Source organism: Pundamilia nyererei, unplaced genomic scaffold (assembly GCF_000239375.1).
Source record: "Pundamilia nyererei isolate P.nyererei 1_Seehausen unplaced genomic scaffold, PunNye1.0 scaffold00004, whole genome shotgun sequence".
Taxonomy (NCBI): Eukaryota; Metazoa; Chordata; class Actinopteri; order Cichliformes; family Cichlidae; genus Pundamilia; species Pundamilia nyererei.
Window position 1 is genome coordinate 4,406,808 of NW_005187405.1, and position 19,613 is coordinate 4,426,420.

The window sequence follows — 19,613 nt, forward strand, 5'->3', positions numbered from 1 at the left end:
TGTTATTTTCATTCGAAAGTCATCCAATCTTTGGCAAGGACTTTGTGTGTTTGTTATGATGTGCGTTAGTGTGTAGGTGGGTTTTGCGCAGGACATGGTGCAATGTGAGAAGGATACAGTAGACACAGTCACACACAGTGTGCTTTGTAGATATGTGGCACTTATATCTGTTTATTGATCAGACCAGATGTGGGTAAATCAATCTTATCTGAGCTCCACACACTTTCCAACTAACCCCGAGAGGCAGGCCAACCAATACTTTGCCACACCGAGAGCCTCAAGCCACTCGCATTATCGTCAGACACCTTGAGCAAATCTTCTGTTTGTATATGTGCGTGTCAGAAAAACAAGGTGCATTAGAGGGCACGCAAAAACAGAAAGTGACAGCTTGAACTAAAAGCCCATTCAACCTTCCTTTTAGATATGAGCTATTATCTATTCCTCAGAATGTATTCATCAGCACATCGCACTGAGGCAGAATCAAACCTTTTGTCATCTGAAAGGTAGGATGGACAAAAGGCTGACATTCACAGCAGATTACAACTCAATTCTAATGTATCTTTTTAGTTCCCTGGAGGTAGATGTGATTAAGGAAAAAGTATGGTGTATCATAAGCTGCAAAACATGAAACACAATCAATTCAGCCATTACACTAGAGTGGAAGACCTGTGACCAAAGGTAACATGATGCCCTGTTGTATGTGATACCAAAACAGAATAAATTAATGCCAACAGACTAAGGTGAATTGATCTGTTCTATTCTGGGGAGTCCATCTCTTTAAAAGATTGAATAATGAAAAAGAAAGAAAAATGTACGTAGGGCCCAGTAAGTACTGATAATACACTCTCATAGCAACCATGGTGTTTTTTTACAGAAAAAGATCAATCCACTTACCTCGGCAGACATTGCCATTGTCAGGTTCAAACCCAGCTTTGCAAGTGCAGCTACCGATAGGAACCATCCACTCTCCATCTCCGTTACAGTAGAGCTTTATAGGGACATCTACTTCCTCTGAGTTTGCGATGCAGGTCCCTCTAGCAATGACCAGGGAAGTGCTTTCAGCCCCTGTCATGGTCTCTGGAAAGACTGCAAAGTTCTGGACCACACTTGGACACTTCTTATAAAACACCCTGACTGACAGAAGAGACATACAGGCCCCATAGTCCTGAAAGGCCAGGTAGAAGCCATTTTTAGACAGCGGACCAAAGCTTCGAACCTCTGTGTTAACTTTCATCAGGCGTCCGCCAAAGTCCACCTGTGAGAAGCTTTCATCAGCAGCAATGGTGTCCACTTTGAGGTAGGGGGCCTCCATCCAGAAGACTGTGCCTTTAGTGGCAATGACAGCATCGTTTTCATAATAGTAGAGATTAAATGTCTCCTTGCAGGAACCGGGGACATTTGGGATGGAGCTGCAGTCGCGCACGGTGAATCGTATCTCCACATAGATGCGCTGTGCTCCGCGGCGATCAATGAAGGTTGTGAGGAGCCAGTTGTTTTGACTTGGTTCGAAGACATTGCACACCTGGTACGTCCTGATGGTGTTGAGGTTTTCGTCATAGCCACTCACCTCCTCCCACTATAGAAAGACAGAGAAGAGAGAAAGAAGTCCACATGGCTGATAAGTAATTATCTGCTATAAGGCTGCAGTGCTCACTCTTTTTTGATAGAGAATGCTAATATTGGCAGAGCCACAGAGAATTCATACACATATCAGTAATTTCCCTAAGGCACTAACTTGAGTCCTCTTCCTGGACTGAGAAAAATGCATCAGCTTATTGGGGCTTGTTCATCCACTGATGACACACAAATGTATTACTTTAAAAAAAATTTAATTCCTCAAGTGCAAAGCAACAATTTATTGTCTTGTTTATCAAGTAGGCTCACAGCTGTAGGATGTGCACCCCCACTGCATAAGCGCAAACCAAGGCATGATTTTGGATGCAATACCGTTTTCTGTCAATGCCAAGTTTCGCTGGGCATTGAGTCGATACGTTACAAAATATAGTGTGTAACAAATTCAAGATTAAGCACTGCTGAATTACAATTAGACAGACAGGCAGGGACTTCACGAGAGCCAAGGATGGATGGAAAACCATTTGAGTGCATACTGAACTGAATTTCACTGCAGGCCATTTCTTGCAGGTGTGACCCAGAAAGGGTCTTGGATGAGCATCAGAAGCCCCTTGGGGAATTAACTCAGTGCACCAAATCATGCTAAAAACGTGCCATTAACATTTGGCTGGATTCACTGAGAATCAGGCAGAGAAATCACAGAAAAAAAATAGAAGAAGCTTGCTTTGAAATCATCTGAGTAACCGTCCAGCTGTGCAAAAGCTGGCCATGCAAAAATTGTTAGTGGCAATCCACTGATATTCAGTGTGCAATATTTGAATTAGTTACAGTATTTTTAAGAGGCATGTATTATTCTTTAGCATACAGCAGCAGAGCTCACAGACCAAAAAAAAAGAGTTACATAAAAGCACCAGTGAATTCAAATGAATATTTTGTGGAATATTTTGAGAAAATGATCTGAAACACTTTTTCATTTTTTTTTATTTTCCTTGGATCAATTTCTATCTTTATAATAATACAATGCTTTTTGCTTCCATTTGAAGCAACTGCTTGGCACAAAGATTTATTTCTCCAAAGTTCCCAACACCAATGATCCAAACAGCTGAAGGCGAGAAGTTAATGAGGTCTATAGTGGACTGAGTGGGCCTCAAGTCAGTTCATGTTTCTTATGTGCATACATCTCCCTGTGCTTCCTCCTTCTTATGACCTTTAAAACTCCAGCTGCTCAATCAAGCTTAATAGAGAGGAGAAGATATTGGCTCTTCACACACAGCCGCAACATCCAGTCAAATGATGGAAAAAAGTCCATAAAATGATGTAAGGCGAGATAGAGCTGATAAATGTGAGCCGTCGAATTTTGCTGTTTGAAAACCAGCGCAGGTAATAAAACCATTTGGCACAAAGAATATGTGGAAACATCTGGCAACAAACAAAAAAATGGTTGGGTCTAGTAAGGGCATGTAGAGGATGGAGTGGGAAGGCACGTGAGGAACAGTGGCACTGCTGACATGATAAACGAGTTTACAGAAATCTGAGGTGCAAATTAAAGCCTTTTTTCACTGCTGCTCCCTGTGTGCCCACTTCACTCTACTCTTCTCCCCCTCTCCTCTCTTCCCCTTGTGCTCTCTTCTCCCGTCTCTGCTCTGTAATGACCATTCATCAGCATTACAGAAACCTGTCCCTTTCAGCGCTGCCTGTTCATTAATACAGCCAGCCCTAGGCTCCTCTGCACCCGTCTGCTCCAGTCTAGGAGGGGGTCCTCACCGCCTCTTGTCTAGCCAAATGACCACCATCTTTCACGCCAGAGAGGAGCCTGAGGCGTCTCCGATAATGCCCATCTAGAGTCTGTCCAGAAATTCATTGGCTCATATAATAATGAACTATATCTTTCTCCTCCTCAGTAGATATGCGGTGTCACGGCTGTTTAAAGACAACCAAAACTAATAATAGGTGCATTAGTTAGTCGAAATCAAACTTTGTGACCCAGTTCCCTCTTTGCTCTTTTCAGTGCTTTGTTATACCTGTGTGTTTATGTGTGCTTGGAAAAGGTGCTGCTGATAATTTGATGGTTTAGCAACCACATATTGATTTGCTAGCTGTTGTTTTGCTGCACAAAGCTTGAGGCACTCTTCTACTTCTATAGTCCAAAACATTTGATTATTTTGAGCATTAAAACTGGTATATAACTAATATTTGGCATCTCTTTAACCTTATCCTAGGACCTGACGTCCACATCACATCACATTTTGGGTTATATCAATTTTGCTCTACATGGGCCTGATATCCACTTAGGAGAACATTATACTGCTACTGTTCTATCAAAATTTTAAACGAATATCCTCATATGTGGCTCTCATTTTTCTTAAAAACAAAAATAAGGTAAAAAAACAACAACAACTGGTAATTCTTTGTTTTTACATTCATCGGGCCCCAATATGCCCAAATATCAAAGAGAAATTAAAAATGCATGTCATGGAAGAGTTCTGGTCTTAGGAGGATAATTTTCCCACTATTTTCAGAGATGTGACGCATACACTCATGAACAAAGTCATGTTAATATGGTGTCTCGGCCCCCGCTGTTACAGTATTTCTATGCTTTCTCCATCCATCCATCCATCCATCCATCGTCATCCGCTTTGTCCGGGGTCGGGTCGCGGGGGCAGCAGCCTAAGCAAAGAGGCCCAGACCTCCCTCTCCCCAGCCACCTCCTCCAGCTTGTCCGGGGGAATACCAAGGCGTTCCCAGGCCAGCCGAGAGATATAATCTCTCCAGCGTGTCCTGGGTCTGCCCCGGGGCCTCCTCCCGGTGGGACATGCCTGGAACACCTCACACCCAGGAGGCGCCCAGGGGGCATCCTTGTCAGATGCCCGAACCACCTCAGCTGGCTCCTTTCGATGTGGAGCAGCAGCTGCTCTACTCTGAGCCCCTCCCGGATGGCCGAACTTCTCACCCTATCTCTAAGGGAGAGGCCAGCCACCCTTCGGAGGAAGCTCATTTCTGCCGCTTGTATCCGCGATCTCGTTCTTTCGGTCACTACCCACAACTCGTGGCCATAGGTGAGGGTAGGGACGTAGATCGACCGGTAAATTGAGAGCTTCGCTTTTACACTCAGCTCCCTCTTCACCACGACGGACCGGTGCAACGTCCGCATTACTGCAGCTGCAGCCCCAATCCGTCTGTCGATCTCTGGCTCCCTTCTCCCATCACTCGCGAACAAGACCCCGAGATACTTGAACTCCTCCACTTGGGGCAGGAACTCATCCCCGACCCGGAGTGGGCACTCCACCCTTTTCCGGCTGAGAACCATGGCCTATGCTTTCTGTGCTTTTTAAATCATTTAAGCCAAATGTATCTGCCTCGTGGCATCTGTGTATTCTTGCCAGAGGCTCTTTCTCAGACCAACGAAAAAATAAATATAAATTTTACTTTTTCGAATAGAATCGAGCCATACATCTAAACACCTGTTCTAGTCACAAAAATGCATATCAGAATTAAGCATGCACATAAAAATAAAAAAATCAAATGAACATCGAGAGCAGAAGAAGACCACACTAGGCGCCACTCCTGTCACCTAAGAACAGAAGTTACCTTTGTCCAGTTCACACTGGTCAGTGGAAAAATGTTGCCTGGCCTGATGAGTCTTGATTTGTGCTGCAACATTGCGTCGGTAGGTTGTGAATTTGGTGTAAACAACATAAAAGCATTGATTCATTTTGCCCTGTATCAATAGTTCATGCTGGTATTGGTGTTGGCAGCAAAGTGAGTTCACTTGCTCGCCCTGCCCATGCCTTTATGACCACAGTGTACCCATGTTGGTGCCTGCTTCTGGGGAGAAAAGGCATCACGTCGCAAAAAATCATCAAATCATCTCTGTCTGTTTTTTTTTTTCTTCAACATGACTATGAGTTTGCTGTACTCAAATGGCCTTTGAGTCACCAGATCTCTATCCAATAGAACAACTTTGCGATGTAGTGCAACAGGAAAGTCGCATCATGGGTGTCCAGCTGACAAATCTGCAGCAACTGTGTGATGCTATAATGTCAATATGGACCAAAAGCTCTGCATGCTGTCCTTTATGGAGTTTAATTCTGTTAATGTCCACTGATGTTTTTATATCCGGAGTATTTGCATGCACATGCCAATTTTCACTTACTAGCGTGTTTATGTGCCTCTATAAAATGAGCTCACTCCCAGCTAGTTTTATTTTACACAGTTTTGCATCACCTAATTCATATTTTATCATTACCAACCTAACTGAACTTAAACTTTTTTTGCTGATGAAAAACTGTCAAATACCGAGAGCCTTTTAACTCAACACTTATTTGTAAGCCAATTAAAGTAACCACCGGCACCCCTCTAATAGCTTTGCTTTTACCATTAATATAGGAGACACTTGTCCCCTGCCCCTGATTGTCAAGTGTGGCTATTGTGTGTGTCATTATTGCTGCTCTGTTTTATGGGCAGTAGCAAGGAGATGGAGGAGCTATGGATTCATAGAGCTCTTAATGTTTGTGTTAATGACCAGTTACAGCTGGCTGAGCTGGAGAAGAGAGGGTTGAGAAAAGGGGGAAAAAATACAGAGTGATAAATAAAAGAAAAAAACAGGAATGGGGAGGAATCAGGAAAAAGGGGGAGGGTTGAGAGGGTGGGGGTAATGTATTCAGACTGATGTTCCCCTTCCCACAGCCTCAGCTCACTGCCATCAAGCCATCAATACTCTGCCCTCATAAAAACCATCCATCACATTGATCTCTTGCCATTATCCTCAAAGACTAAAATAACACAGAGCAGCTCAGATGGCCACAGTCTTGCTCTGTGCGGACTACAGCATCCAATATTTGGCTGGGGACAAGCAGAGATGGGAGGAATAACCAATCAGAACAAGGATGTAACATCTGTGGAAAATAATGGGCCAAATGGGCTGGAGTAATGAGTCATTTGGAGGAGGCATGGTTGGGGCAGTATAAGAAGATACCTTAAGGAAATGAGAAACTTATTTTTTTATAGAATGGAAACTAAATCTTAATGTAGTTCCTAGACCACCGGTCATGACAGGAATTTTGTAATGTTGAATAGAGTCTCAGAACTTTATTTCCGCACAATTCAGCATTTGTGATGCTGCCAATATTGAAAATAATTAGCAGTTATTGAAATACATTTTTTATGTGACAGACAGTGAGCAAACTGTGATTGGGTGACGCATTAAAACAGGTGTAAACTTCATTTTGTAATCATTCCAATGTTGCAAATATCGGAGAAAACACATTGACCAGCTAGATTCGAATATCTGATCTCTAATTGAGAGCCATGTGTTTAGCCCCTCTGCAGTATTCACCTTCTCTCCCTCACTCTCTGTGAGTCTATGTAAAGTTGTTTTCAGACACACAGTGCAACCCTGACCTTTACATAAACCAACAGAGGTGGTTGTAAGAACACAGACAGGGGGATCGTCAGGTTTGTAATAGAAATTCTGTGTACGATGTCCAATTGCACCCATTCGTAATGACTGGCCATCCTGTGTTATGCCTCCTGCACACTCTGCCCAGACAGCACTCTTGCCCTAAACAAATTCCAGTTGTGTTCTACAAGTGATAAAGCCCAACTTTTCAGTACCCCACCTTAATTTTCCCGACACTGTGTATAATTCATGTGTGGATTTAGGATTTACTGAGCATCAGTCCCCTATTTGCTTCAGGAGCTTTGCTGCACATAAAATATATGTACAACCCACAGAGGTTTTATCATGACTCCACCGTACCTCTACCTTCAGTTTTAAAATTGGACATTTGGTATGAGTAGGTCGGGTTGCGACTCTGACACACACGCACAAAGGGAGAACTTGACTACTTTTAGATCATCATTCAGCATCAGTCAATTCACACGAGCAGAAGATGTGAGCAGAGAAGCACATATTCAGCTGATCTTTAACCTCCAGCCTGCTGTCTGATTCTCAGTGGAGTCACACTCACAAACTGCTTTTCAAATCTATCAGCACGAGTTAATACAGCTCCATGCTCAGACATACTGCACACAGATGGGTGATGAGCAGCTCAGAGCATTTCCACATTTATATCTCCACAGCCTTGAAAGGTCTACAAAATGCCACTGCAAATAGTAGATGAGTGTCTGGCAACTATTTCTTGAATGTCCATCAAAACAGCCATTACTCAGTCTGCCGATGGGCTTTTACAGCAGGATCCAAGGCAAGAGATGTAGAAAGCTACAATCAAATGGAGCCACTTCAACACCACTGTGTTCCCCTAAACTTTTAACCCGACTCCACTTTGTTGATGCAGTTTACTATTTTTTTTTTTTTTGTTTGTTTTAGCCCTTTTCAGTTAATGCCTTTGGTGTTGAAGTTAGCATTTGAAGTAATTTAGTTGATGAGGTTCTTTTTTTTTTTTTAAGTGTTACCCAAAAAATCCTAGGACTAAATTATGCTTGGATGCTTTGTTGAAGTCTACACCCTCAAGCGCCTATAGGTTGAAATGTTTTTGAGCACTTTCTAACAACGAGTTGTCCGTTCATCTATCATTGCAGGGCTGAAACGTGTGGGTGGAGGCAAGCATGAGACTGATTTTATTACTACAAGCTCGGGATGGGCATTTCAGTAATGAGCCTATTTGTTATTCATGACAACACAACATTGAACTAAAGGAGGGAAAGTGTACCTATAAAGATTTTTCTTTAATAATTACCCCTGAATACATCCTGGCTGTTGATAAAAAGAGAGAGAAAGGAAAAAGAAATGGTATGCGTGCGGGTGAAATTCACATTGACAGGTTTGTAAAGGCCAAGGTCTCAGAAGGACAGTGGATTATAGGTGGACACGAGAAGCTGAGATAGGGATTGAACTCTTTATGCCCCTTCTGAAAGACACTCTTCTCATTTTGCAAAGCTCACTGCCGACAGTAATCACAATCCAGATAGTATTTTTTTCTTCCCAAAGGCGGTTTCAAATCCCTCTGCGTTAATGAGGATATTTGCATTTCAACCTTTGGGTCTTTTCCTTGAAGTCAATAGAATGGACATTTCATGTAAACTAACAGTGGTCCGTCTTGGCACCTTTATTCACTCCTTCCTACACAAACTTTGAGACACATGCTCATAATCTCCTGCAAAATCACTTATTTCGAACGCTTTACCTCATCCGCCACCTCACACACACGGCCAGGCTGCAGCCCCTAAAATATGCAGTGGCATGATTGCTATTATCATTTCTGATCAGCTGTGTTATTGAATGGATGCTGCTGTCAGGGCAGTTGCATAGGAATGATTATTTTGCGGGGCATCTGAGGCCTAGTTCCGCTTGGCTGAATGTGATGGATGGGGAGGAAATGGTGATGTCTGAAACACTCCCAGTCCTGCCAGATCTCAGCCACTCTATAATTACAGTCACACAGTTTGACTGAGCCCAAGCAGAACTTGGTCTGTCTGGCTGGCTAAAGCAAAATGAGTCTCGTTGAAAATCTGCTCCCTTGCCACGCCCATACCCTGATCAATACATTTACTGGACTTGAGGTTTGAAGCAAGTAAGTTCATGTTGCAGTTGCTGAGTGTAAACCAAACAATTCAACAACTGGAGATAGTGAGACCGCGCCTCAAACACTCCTTTTCGGTCATAAGTCTGTAAATTCCTCTTTGACCCACCATTCATTCCCCTGTTTTATTAGCTTCCTCTAAAGGTATCAATAGGATCTGCCAGGACGACGAACCACCGCCAGACCTCAACGAGGTCTCTTGCTACATTATCAACAAATATTTTTTATTCATATTTGGACGTTGGGTCCGCGCTAGTGAACTGGACTGTGTGATATTTGTGCTCTGTTGACATATTAGTTACCATTCGGTTTCATTCTCTGCTCCAAATGCTTTTAGTATGTCTTTTGTCTCATTTTCTTATAGAGAGGCACAGAACGTGACTGCACTCTGGACCATTCAGTGAACAACTCACACAGACTGTTCGCTCTCATATTTCTCCATCCAACTTTTAAAATGGAATTATTAACGCTTGCATTTTCAATTATGAGCCAGTTGCTTTAAGCAGTCTGTCTGCTTGGATACAGATGTTTTTAGCTATAACAGTAAACTGAACTCTCCCAGACAGGGTTGCATTGTTTTCAGGGATGAAAATTGGGGTTCAAGTGTCTTTCTCAAGGGCACTTTGGTCCTTAAAATGGTCTGGGATCCAATGGCCAAGCCTGCAATTAACTGACTTTCTGCATTTACTTGGCAACAACCACCCTTCATATAGAAGCCTCTTTTTTGTTTTTAAATATTTAATCATTAAAATAAGTATAATTCCTAAAGACTGGTAGGCAGAGCAAGCTGCTTGATGTGGAAAAACAGACATCAATTAAATGTTTTAGATAAATAAATAAATAAATTAGGATGTGTAATGACAGATTTTTATTTGTCCCATTAAAAAAGTTAATTATTTTTACTCTGTTGTCCTTATGCTTTTAATAATATGTATTGCACTGGAAATTTTTATATTTTGGAATCAACATCAACATTTTTTTTATATTTTTTTAATTTTAAATGCTCCAACTTTGACTGATGGATAAAAACAACAAAACCCCCAAAACAGTAATTAGTGCAGCTTTGTGTGTAGTAAATATTAAATTGCTTAATCTCAAAACATTTGTTTGATTAAGATATTCACGCAATTATTCACATAGGAAAGATTTAATAAGCCCAGAGATAAATCAGCAAGTGGTCTGGAAACCTTCATTAATTCAACTAGACGTGTAAAAGCACAAAAAGAAGGTTAAGGTTATTGTGCTGAAGCATAAAACTGTTTTTTGAATACTTTTCTAGCACAATGCACCTGGTAACACCCACTCAGGTGCCTTGAGACAAACCATGAAGCTGACACTGCCTCAGCACGACTTTAGGTTACCAGTAGCAACATTACCTTGAGTCACCCTGTGTAAAAGGTTCAAGCAGTGTTTAGCTGAAATCTGAAAACCTCTGCAATCTTATGAATTTATTCTGGAGAATCATAAAACCACTAAATAAGGAATTATTACTATGTATATTTGCATGCATAGGGAAAGAAACGAAAAGTCGAAAAGTAATGGAACTGGGGTGACAGAAAAATACATTTGCAACAGAATGTGAAGAGCAAAAATATGACAGGAAAAGAAGGACAAAAACATCCTTTTTGTGGCCTAAATCACTGCTTTCAGTATGTCTCACGATCGTAACTCATGGAAGCCTCAAAGCCCCTCCTTTACAGCACACAGGACAAAGTCTGAACATTGGGCTTTTTCAACATTTCAGCAGCGGCACTGCTCCATAAATATCACAGCAAGTGCAAAACATACATTTGCATTCCTTTACTCGCCTGAGGAGCACGCCATCCTCTCCAAAAATCACCAAGCGCCTTTCATGTATGTTAAGTTTTCACTTTGATCTTCAATTTTACAGCTATTAAAGAATAAAGTGTTCATAAATGTGTTATTCTGAGTTTTTCTCCTGAATTTTATCGCACACCTGCAGCATCACACAGCACCACGAGCTTTTTGCAAAGTGAGGCAGTTTCAGGTCTTTAAGCATAAAATATAGCATGTATGTGTGTTAGGTTAGGTACTTATAAAAAATTAGCATCTATAGACAGGATCAACCACGATTTAACAGAAAATGTATTTCACTTCTGGCAGGTCAGCTGTCCTTTTTAAATGTTCTTTTGTTCACTGAAGTATGTATGGATGCCTTTCCATAGGATGTGACATTTCTAACTATCATAGCAAATATCAAAATGTTCAGGTTAAGAAAACTGAGATTATATTTCACTTGAAGGCCGCCAAATCTCTCACATAACATAATATTCCTTGAATGAAATGAGAGAATATTGTCTCTTAAACAGACTGATGATGAATTAAAGGCTGCTAATGATTTGAGATGTACATTGTGCATGTGTGCTTGTGTGTATATAAATCCTACATAGCACGACACCTACCAGCCTTATCATCCATACAGAAAGATACAAAAAGATAGGGAGGGGGTGGGGCAGGGTAGGGTGGGGTAGTTGCGTTGTGCGGTTCGTGGTTAGATGCAGATCGTGAAAAGACAGAATCGACGCTTTGAGACAGACAAGCTGAAGTGAAGAAAGGCAGCGGGGGAAAAAAGTCACAAGCAGTCAGGGTGAGAAGATGGAATAGAAGAATGGAAGGGTTTACTGCTATTTCTGCCAACTGTAGGACGGCTGAAATAGCAGGTGCTGCAGGTACTGGAGCAAACACATAATCACTCCCACACATACAAGCCAAACTCAAGGCGCTCCTGCATACTCCTCCAAATTCATACCAAATTTAAGATTTAAGAGTCATTTCTCCTTTCTTTTCTGTCCCACTTCTATTCCTTTGTTCTTTTATTTATTCTTAGACAAAAGGAAAAAAATGTCCTTGGTTTCCAAAAAACATCCAAGTCACTTCCTACATTTATGCAGAGGGAATCCAAAGGATGGAAATCAATAATTGAGGCAGCCACATGTTATTTCATTCCAAAAGGGAATATTTAAAAATGGTGGAAAGGTGAAAAAATAATAATGGGAGGGAGAAATATTATGGAATTGTGGCATACAGTTCCCAAACAGTGTATCGTTTTTATCTTTCTGTGACCAAACGTAGACGCTGTTGTCTTGACCAAGTCTCATTTGCGTACAGAAAATATTGAGAGGTAACGCTGGATAAGACTTTTAAGAAAACACAAACGCACAAATGCCCAAGCAAAGACTTACATCCACGCAAAACCCTCCGACAGAGAGCCATGAATGCACTGTGATCCGAGTGATTCGTTGTATTACCATTCCAGTCTTCACGCTGGGCAGATATGCCCGCGTCTGAGCTCAGAGCAAATTCAGATGTCTGGCTTCACAACTAAATCACACTCCGTAATCTTGGAGGTAAAATGAAACAGGTCTCCCACTGGTATGACAATGACTACTATATGTATGTGTGCGCATTTGCACAAATGTGCACGTGCATCCAATTTTTTTTTCAACCATATTCCCAAAGAGTTTATAAAGAGTTATGTGGGTGAATGTGTAATGATGAGCATGTGCTTATGTCCGGTTAAATTGACATCCAGCATGTGTGTGTGTGTGTGCACGCACAGGTATGTGGGTCTCCGTGTATGTAATGAAGGCACTCTTCTCACCTGGCCTCTGAAGTGAAGCCAGCATGACTCAGTCATTTTTTCCCTTCTTCTCATTCCAGTTCAGCTCGAGCCCACTAAGTTCAGAGTTCACCTCCATCCCTCTTTCTCTCATTCCTGCACACGCGTCCTTGATCTCCTTTCCCTTCATCATTTCTGACACATATTATCTACATTCAAGCAGCCCCTTTGTCCGTTCCTCTCTGCCATTTTCCCCCCACTTTCCTTATTTAACTTTTCCCTTTGACCTTTGAACCCGATTTTTAAGGTATGAATAAATCAATAATAGAAGCAGTATCGGAAAATATCTCCAAATCGTCCTTCCCATCAACCACCAAGGTATTTAATTTTTTTTGAGTTAACATGTCACACACTGAATTAGCACCAGACCTTAAACTACATGTGACCCCTTTTTTCTGTTTTTATCCTTTATGAAACCTTAAAACAACTAAATTAGCCAATGACTTAGCATTTTAAATCACTTAAATTATGCTTAAAGGCTGACCCTGGATACAAGTGTAAGTACTTTCAGTATAGGTATAGATATGACTTTTATCCTTTCTCCTTCAGTGCTGCTTTGGTGTTACGTTCCATGAATTCTCCCCATTTCTTTGACCATCTATATTCAATCATCCCCCTTTTCTGTTCTCTCTGCCCTTTTCTCTTTTTCATTTCCCTCACTTTACTTTTCCCTCCTGTGTTCCCTTATCTCCATTGACCCAGTGTTTGTCTGTCTTTCAGGGTATGAATAATTGAGGTATATTGAGTCTGGTCAGCAGATGGTGAAATGGCCGTTATGGATCTATCTGTGCTCTTTAGGAAATGCTGAGTGTATGCTGACACCTGTGCAGTTAAGGTCCGCAGGAGCGTTGCCGAAGCACCGAACACAACAGGGGGGAGCATATAGGGCACGCCCAAAAATGGTACTCCTCTTCCAGCACCTGTGCATGCTCACATATGCAGGTGCAGATATACAACACTCTCAGCCACTCAAATTTATGCCTGAGCACACACAATCTCACATGTGGAAGAACAAGAGAGAGTAAACCCAAACAAACATATTATGATGAGTTCCACTGCTTCTCCAAACCATCTTATGCACCTGCCACAACAATAGAGAGGGGCGCTTCCAAACTCTCCTCGTTATCTCACGCCGTCTGTCTCACGCCCCATTTTACGCTGCCTTGGTGGTCCCGAATCCTCAATGCACTACAGCTTGAGAAAAGACATTTAAATGTTTTTCACTACATTTTCTACAATTTCATAACACGGAAACACGGGGGAACTATAAAAACGGGTGGACACAACTGGGACATTGTTACCTTCAGTGATTCTTTAAGTCACTGAAGGTGAAAAATACCGTTAAAAAAAAAGAGTGCATTTTCTGTTGGCATAACAGCAAATAAATGTACCGTGTTAAATCCACACAGCAAATGATTACCAGCTAGTCAAAGTTCTCGACAGCAACAAGTTGAAGTATCCCACCGAGGACTTTATACATATTATATGTAAGATTATCTGGGTTAAAGACTAACTAGTAAACAAACTTGAATATTTACCGTTATCTGAGTTTGTTCCACAGATGCAGATATTTAAAGGTAAGTGAATCAACCCTCTTTCTATTTCAAATTATGGGCTAATAATAAGCAGAACACTAACTAATTAATTAATAAATGGCATATATTTGCAACAATATTAACCATGCTATTACTGATTCATGTCAGTAATGATTCATTTCATTCAGAGCATTTACTTCAGTTTGTCTGTTTTTGGCTGCAGCTTTCCAGTCTATCATGTTCCCTTGCACACCAACCCCACCTCCACCCACCCACACAATCACACAGACACACATAGCCCTCTCTTTCCTAAGCCCCTGACAATCCAACCAACCTGGCCTGCCTCACGACAGTTTACAGTACCCACAGCCTTCGTCCGTACAGCCACTGCCACCCGCTGATCGCGGGTCCGACCCTCCCAACACCCACCCACCCTTCCTAGGATCTTCCTCTTAAAGCTTGGAGTCAAACTGTGACCTTCTTGACTCACACGAGTTAACCCAAGCATTCTTGAACACAGACACACACAAACACACAGCTGAATGTTGAGGGGCCAAAGGTTTGGCTTTTTTGCCCCATTCACACAGTTGATCCCTCACCCTCTCTCACTCCAGCTTCTTCTAATCCTCCCCCAAACCCCTTCCTGATCCCGGAGCCCCTCGAACATCACTATCACATTTCTTTTTTAGCCGTCTCTCTACTTTTACCCTCTCGCTGCCTCCATACACTCTCCTCTAGTTTCATCCACCCGATCCAAAATGAAAGCAGTCGTGCATCTCTGGTTCCCGTTTTACCAAAATTATTTAAAAAAAATAAATAAATAAATGGCATGAAGTTTAGTATCACATGACTTTGAATTCTCCTTCAGTCACCTCATTTTTTTAAGTTACCAGACTAAAACATTTTCTTTTAACATCATTCATTTTTTACTTGCTTACAATATGTTTTTTTAACCAACAACACAGTTTCCCTGCTGCTACTTTTCCAAAATTTCCAAAATTAGTAGGGACAAATATTAGCATTAGCAAGTAGCACTATTTCAGCTTTTCTTCTGAATGAACCAGATAATCCATTGGGGGTGTTTTGGTCATTTTTCATCAGCTTTATCTGAGCTGTGGATTGACCATTTTTAATACAAGTACATATTTTTGGCATCCTACTGCACTTCAGTGCAGCCAGAGTATTATAAACAATACTGGCAGACCGGCCTTTGCTGAAATGTCAGTACAGTTTTACATTTATTTTAAGTTAAATCATAAGTCATTGACTTTCTAACAGCTGCAAATGCAACAGTTACTGAGTCAGTAGTTCACATTAAGCTTGTGTTCCTTGAAGTACATCTCGGCAGAACTTCAAGTGTGCCTTGGACCACTCCACGACATTTTTTATGACCCCGTCTTGACATTTTAGACATCAGAATTTGGAGGCGCAGAATGCTTTTCATAGCTTTTACCTACTTTGTAAACATCACTTAGCTCCATTTTCAGATTGTCAGCCATCTACTTAGAGGAGCCCATGACTGCTGGCTCTTCAAACTCAAGGTCTGAGCCAAAGAATTTAACTTCTAAAGCTGTAATCAGTTGAAAATACATAATAACAGTACTTGACTTAGCATTCTTAGTTTGTCATTTACGGCTTAATGATTACGTGACATTCTGAGACTTTACAAGAGGGAACTTTTCCTTAATTTAATTAATTTAAGTTTATTTAGTTTAATGGAGAAAAAGTAGCAATGCAATCAGAGTTGAAGAAATACTCGCATTTTAATATACTTTTACTGCATGGTTGCCTTTTTGCATTCACCAAAGTCTAAATGTGCCCAACCTTTTTTCATGCGATTACACTCTTCACCATAAATTTAATTGGCTTAACACATTTTTTTTTAATTTACCTAAAACTTATTTTCTATTCTACTTTTTACTACAAGCTATATTCACCCATTCACAGCACTCTTATTCTATTTACTATCTTCACCCCTCACAACCTAAAGTATCTATTGGGCCGGCAATTTGTGTCACAGATTATTGCCCAAGGACACCAAAAAACTGTGTACCGGAGGAGCAGGGGTAATCAAACCACAAACCTTCCAATTAGTAGTACATCCCACTCTACCACTCAAGCCACAGCTGCCCCAGTAAAACCGAGAGACTGTTGAAAACTGGAACAGAAACTGTGCTTTGGTTAAGTCACTGTGTGTATATGTGTGTGTGTCATTGCTGTTCATGTCTGCTCTTTGTCGCATGGCCACAAGGTTGGGGGATACTTGCCTTTCAGGGACTCCATATTTTATTTATTGTAGGGAGTGTGCATAAGAGCAAGGCAGAGAGCAGAAGGAAAAGGGAGAGGAGAAAAGCATGAGAGTGACGCACAAGGATGAAGGTGAGACAGAATGAGCAAAAAAAACTTTAGAATAGACATTTGAAACAATAAAAAAAAAATACTGCAGCGGAAAGGCACATGATGAAAGAATATTATATTGTTTACTCTCCACATTTTTATACCTTCCAAACTAACTTTCTTTCTCCAGAAAACTGCTACCATACCACACTGCTGCTATTCCATTATATGTCTGCATGCCTAACTCTGATGTTCTTGCATTTACACAACTGGAACTAATGGCACTGCTTCTGGAGTCCTTCCGAATTAACCCTTTGAGTCAGCCAAGCACACAAATGCACACAGACACACAAATACACTGCTTAAAAACTCCTGAGGGGAAAGTTACTAAAGAAAATTAATGAGTTGTATCAAATAGCTCAGGAACCATGCAGTGTGTGCACTTTAACTCTTGTTGTGTGGTGTCAGAGAAGCAGTTGTTAAGGTTATAAAGAGTAGCAAATTGAGTGCCCAGTTACTGGCTGCACACACAGAGCTAAACTTAGTATACTGTATCTACATGACAATACTTTTCACACCCCTCAGGCTACAGTCTTGGTTTTAAGATTGGCATTTGCAATCTTTATCTATAGCTGTAGCTATGATTGATTCAGCTATGAAAAGCTGCAATAAAACATTGTTTTTGAAGGTTCAGGCTGTTGATAAATTAACTGCATGACACATAAAGAGGTTCGCCTGCAGCTCTCAGAGGTGAGGGTTGTACACGTGGGAATTTATCTGATATTGACTAAGTTATTACATCTCAGCTCGCACAGAAATCTATTAAAAACTGGATTTACATTAATTGTGTGAGTGTGCGTGATAATGAATATTTTCTCACAGTCATGCTGCATCTCTCACGCTCAAGGTCACGGTAGCTGCATAGTGTAATAAGTTCTACCAGTAAACAGTTTGTGTATCCGTCCTACAGCAGGCCTTTCCCTCCCTGAACCTTTACAATAGCAGCAGGATTGAACTACGCTCAACTCAGACAAGTCAGATATGTCTCTGTGTGCCTGGGGGCTGGCTAAACTGAATCTGCTTCGATAGTAACAGCACTGTAGAAGTCTAAACGCAACAAGTCTCACTGGATTTTCTTTCTCTTTTCATATATAAAGATGTGACAATGTCAAGCTGAAAAAGAAATATTTTATTGCACATTAGCACATTCAGAGTTAAAAGTTTAGTATGAGACCAATAGCTCCTGTCTCAAAACAGTTAGAAATACTTTTTGTTTGTTTGTTTGCTTTCTTTTGACAAAGTGTGTAATTCCAAATCTCAGGCATAAAGCAGCGGATGAGTCTCACATGTGACATGTGTACAAGATACTCAATTTCGTGCATGCTCAAAAAGCACACAGCGGCGCAATCAAGTAGTCACTTTCACACCCACATCTACATGTTAATGACATGTTAGCATGTGGCTGTGATCATTCATCATGGTAAACCGCAGGGGAACCACCACAAAAATGTTTGAAATAAACCTAATGAGGCACTTAAATCACTTTCACCCAGCTGAACATGCCCAACTTGAAGAAGGGCAAAGTGGCTAAAGCTAAAGCTAACCAGAGCTCAGAGCTAGCCAGATGTCAGCAACCTCAACCTGAGGCAGCGTGAGCCTCGGTATGAGCAGTAAAGGAATCAAAGCAGTTAAAAGGAAAATTATGGAGATGAGTGAAAAAGAGAAAAAGGTTGATGTCCTGTTATCTGGTAATTTTATAATTTAAAGGAAAATGATATGATGATATATGATATAAGCACCTGACACTTGTTTTGTTGTACAAATGCTCCTGCTTTGTTTGGGAAGGTAAAATTTGTCAGGTAAAGGTGGGTGTATAGCAACTTTATTATTTGCACCCCTCTATTTTTATTTAGAGAAAATGTTAAAGCTTAATAATTTATCTTATTTGGAAAATAAAATGAAGCATTTTATGGCTGTTTGGCTGATTATTGTTTGGTGCATCAGTGAATCTCAAATCTAATGCATTGTTTTCTGTAGTTTTGGTCCAAAACAACCGGACTAATTATCCTTTAAAGCCATAAATACTTTTTGTTCACAGCTGGTAAGTGTTGGTTGCTGGGTCACTGCCTGCCTGTTCAGTAGAAGGGAACATTAAGAAAGGCAGAAATACAATTCAAATACACATGTAACATTTAACATGAATCTGTCAAAACAATTATTATTTTTGAACTGTTAGTGTTGTTGTGCTGCACCTTTGGTATGCATGTCAGATCTTATTAAGAACAGCTTTTAAACATTTATCTGTTTTATGTGTGGAAAATGTGTTGTGTCTTTGTGATGGTCACCAGCCATATGTATGTAGGTCTCTCAGTATCTGTGGGCAGCTGATTTGAGGCTGCACATGAGACACAGCTCTATGTGCCATGGCGAAAGCTATCAGTTTTTGGTAGGGCATGCTCGTATTACAAGAAAAACACTTGGCTTCGTGATCATTTTGATGGCATTACTACAGTTTGCACATCGTGCAAATGTTGCTAATGGTGAACACTGCTGTTCACCATTTGATCAAGTTGGTCTATAAAGTCTTGGAACGACTAGAGTTGCATTTATTTAAGCCCATAATATGTGTAGGTAGTAAATAGGAAGTCAGTCGGTTAAGCTAGAGGAAATCCTGGTCATGCTAACATCTGCAATCAGCTAATTTGAGATATCAGCTAAACATTTTTGAAGAAAAAAGGTATCTAACCAACATTTGTGTTTTAGCCGTTTGTGAAGAGAATATCAACAGCGAGGCAAAATTAAAAGTAAAAAGTAAACAAAATAAAAAATAAATGAATAAATCAAAAAGAGAGACAGAAACATAGAAGGGGATAATGACAGTTAACAATGGCTGTCCACTTGCTCCATCTGCCACTGGGGTTTTCTTGATTAATCATGAAGGAATTTGCGACATGGCTCATACCATAAGAGAAAAACAAACTGTGGAGA

The 19,613-nt window shown here is 40.8% G+C and overlaps 1 protein-coding gene across 2 annotated transcripts in view; it reads right to left on the reverse strand.

Annotated features, from left to right (window-relative positions):
* Positions 1-19,613, reverse strand: part of ephb1 (EPH receptor B1) — a 165,791-nt gene that overhangs the window by 93,396 nt on the left and 52,782 nt on the right. For both annotated transcript variants that reach the window (XM_005721271.1, XM_013912804.1), the window contains exon 3: positions 895-1,576. In XM_005721271.1, coding sequence (XP_005721328.1) covers positions 895-1,576 — 682 coding nt within the window. The remainder of the gene's footprint in view (positions 1-894; positions 1,577-19,613) is intronic.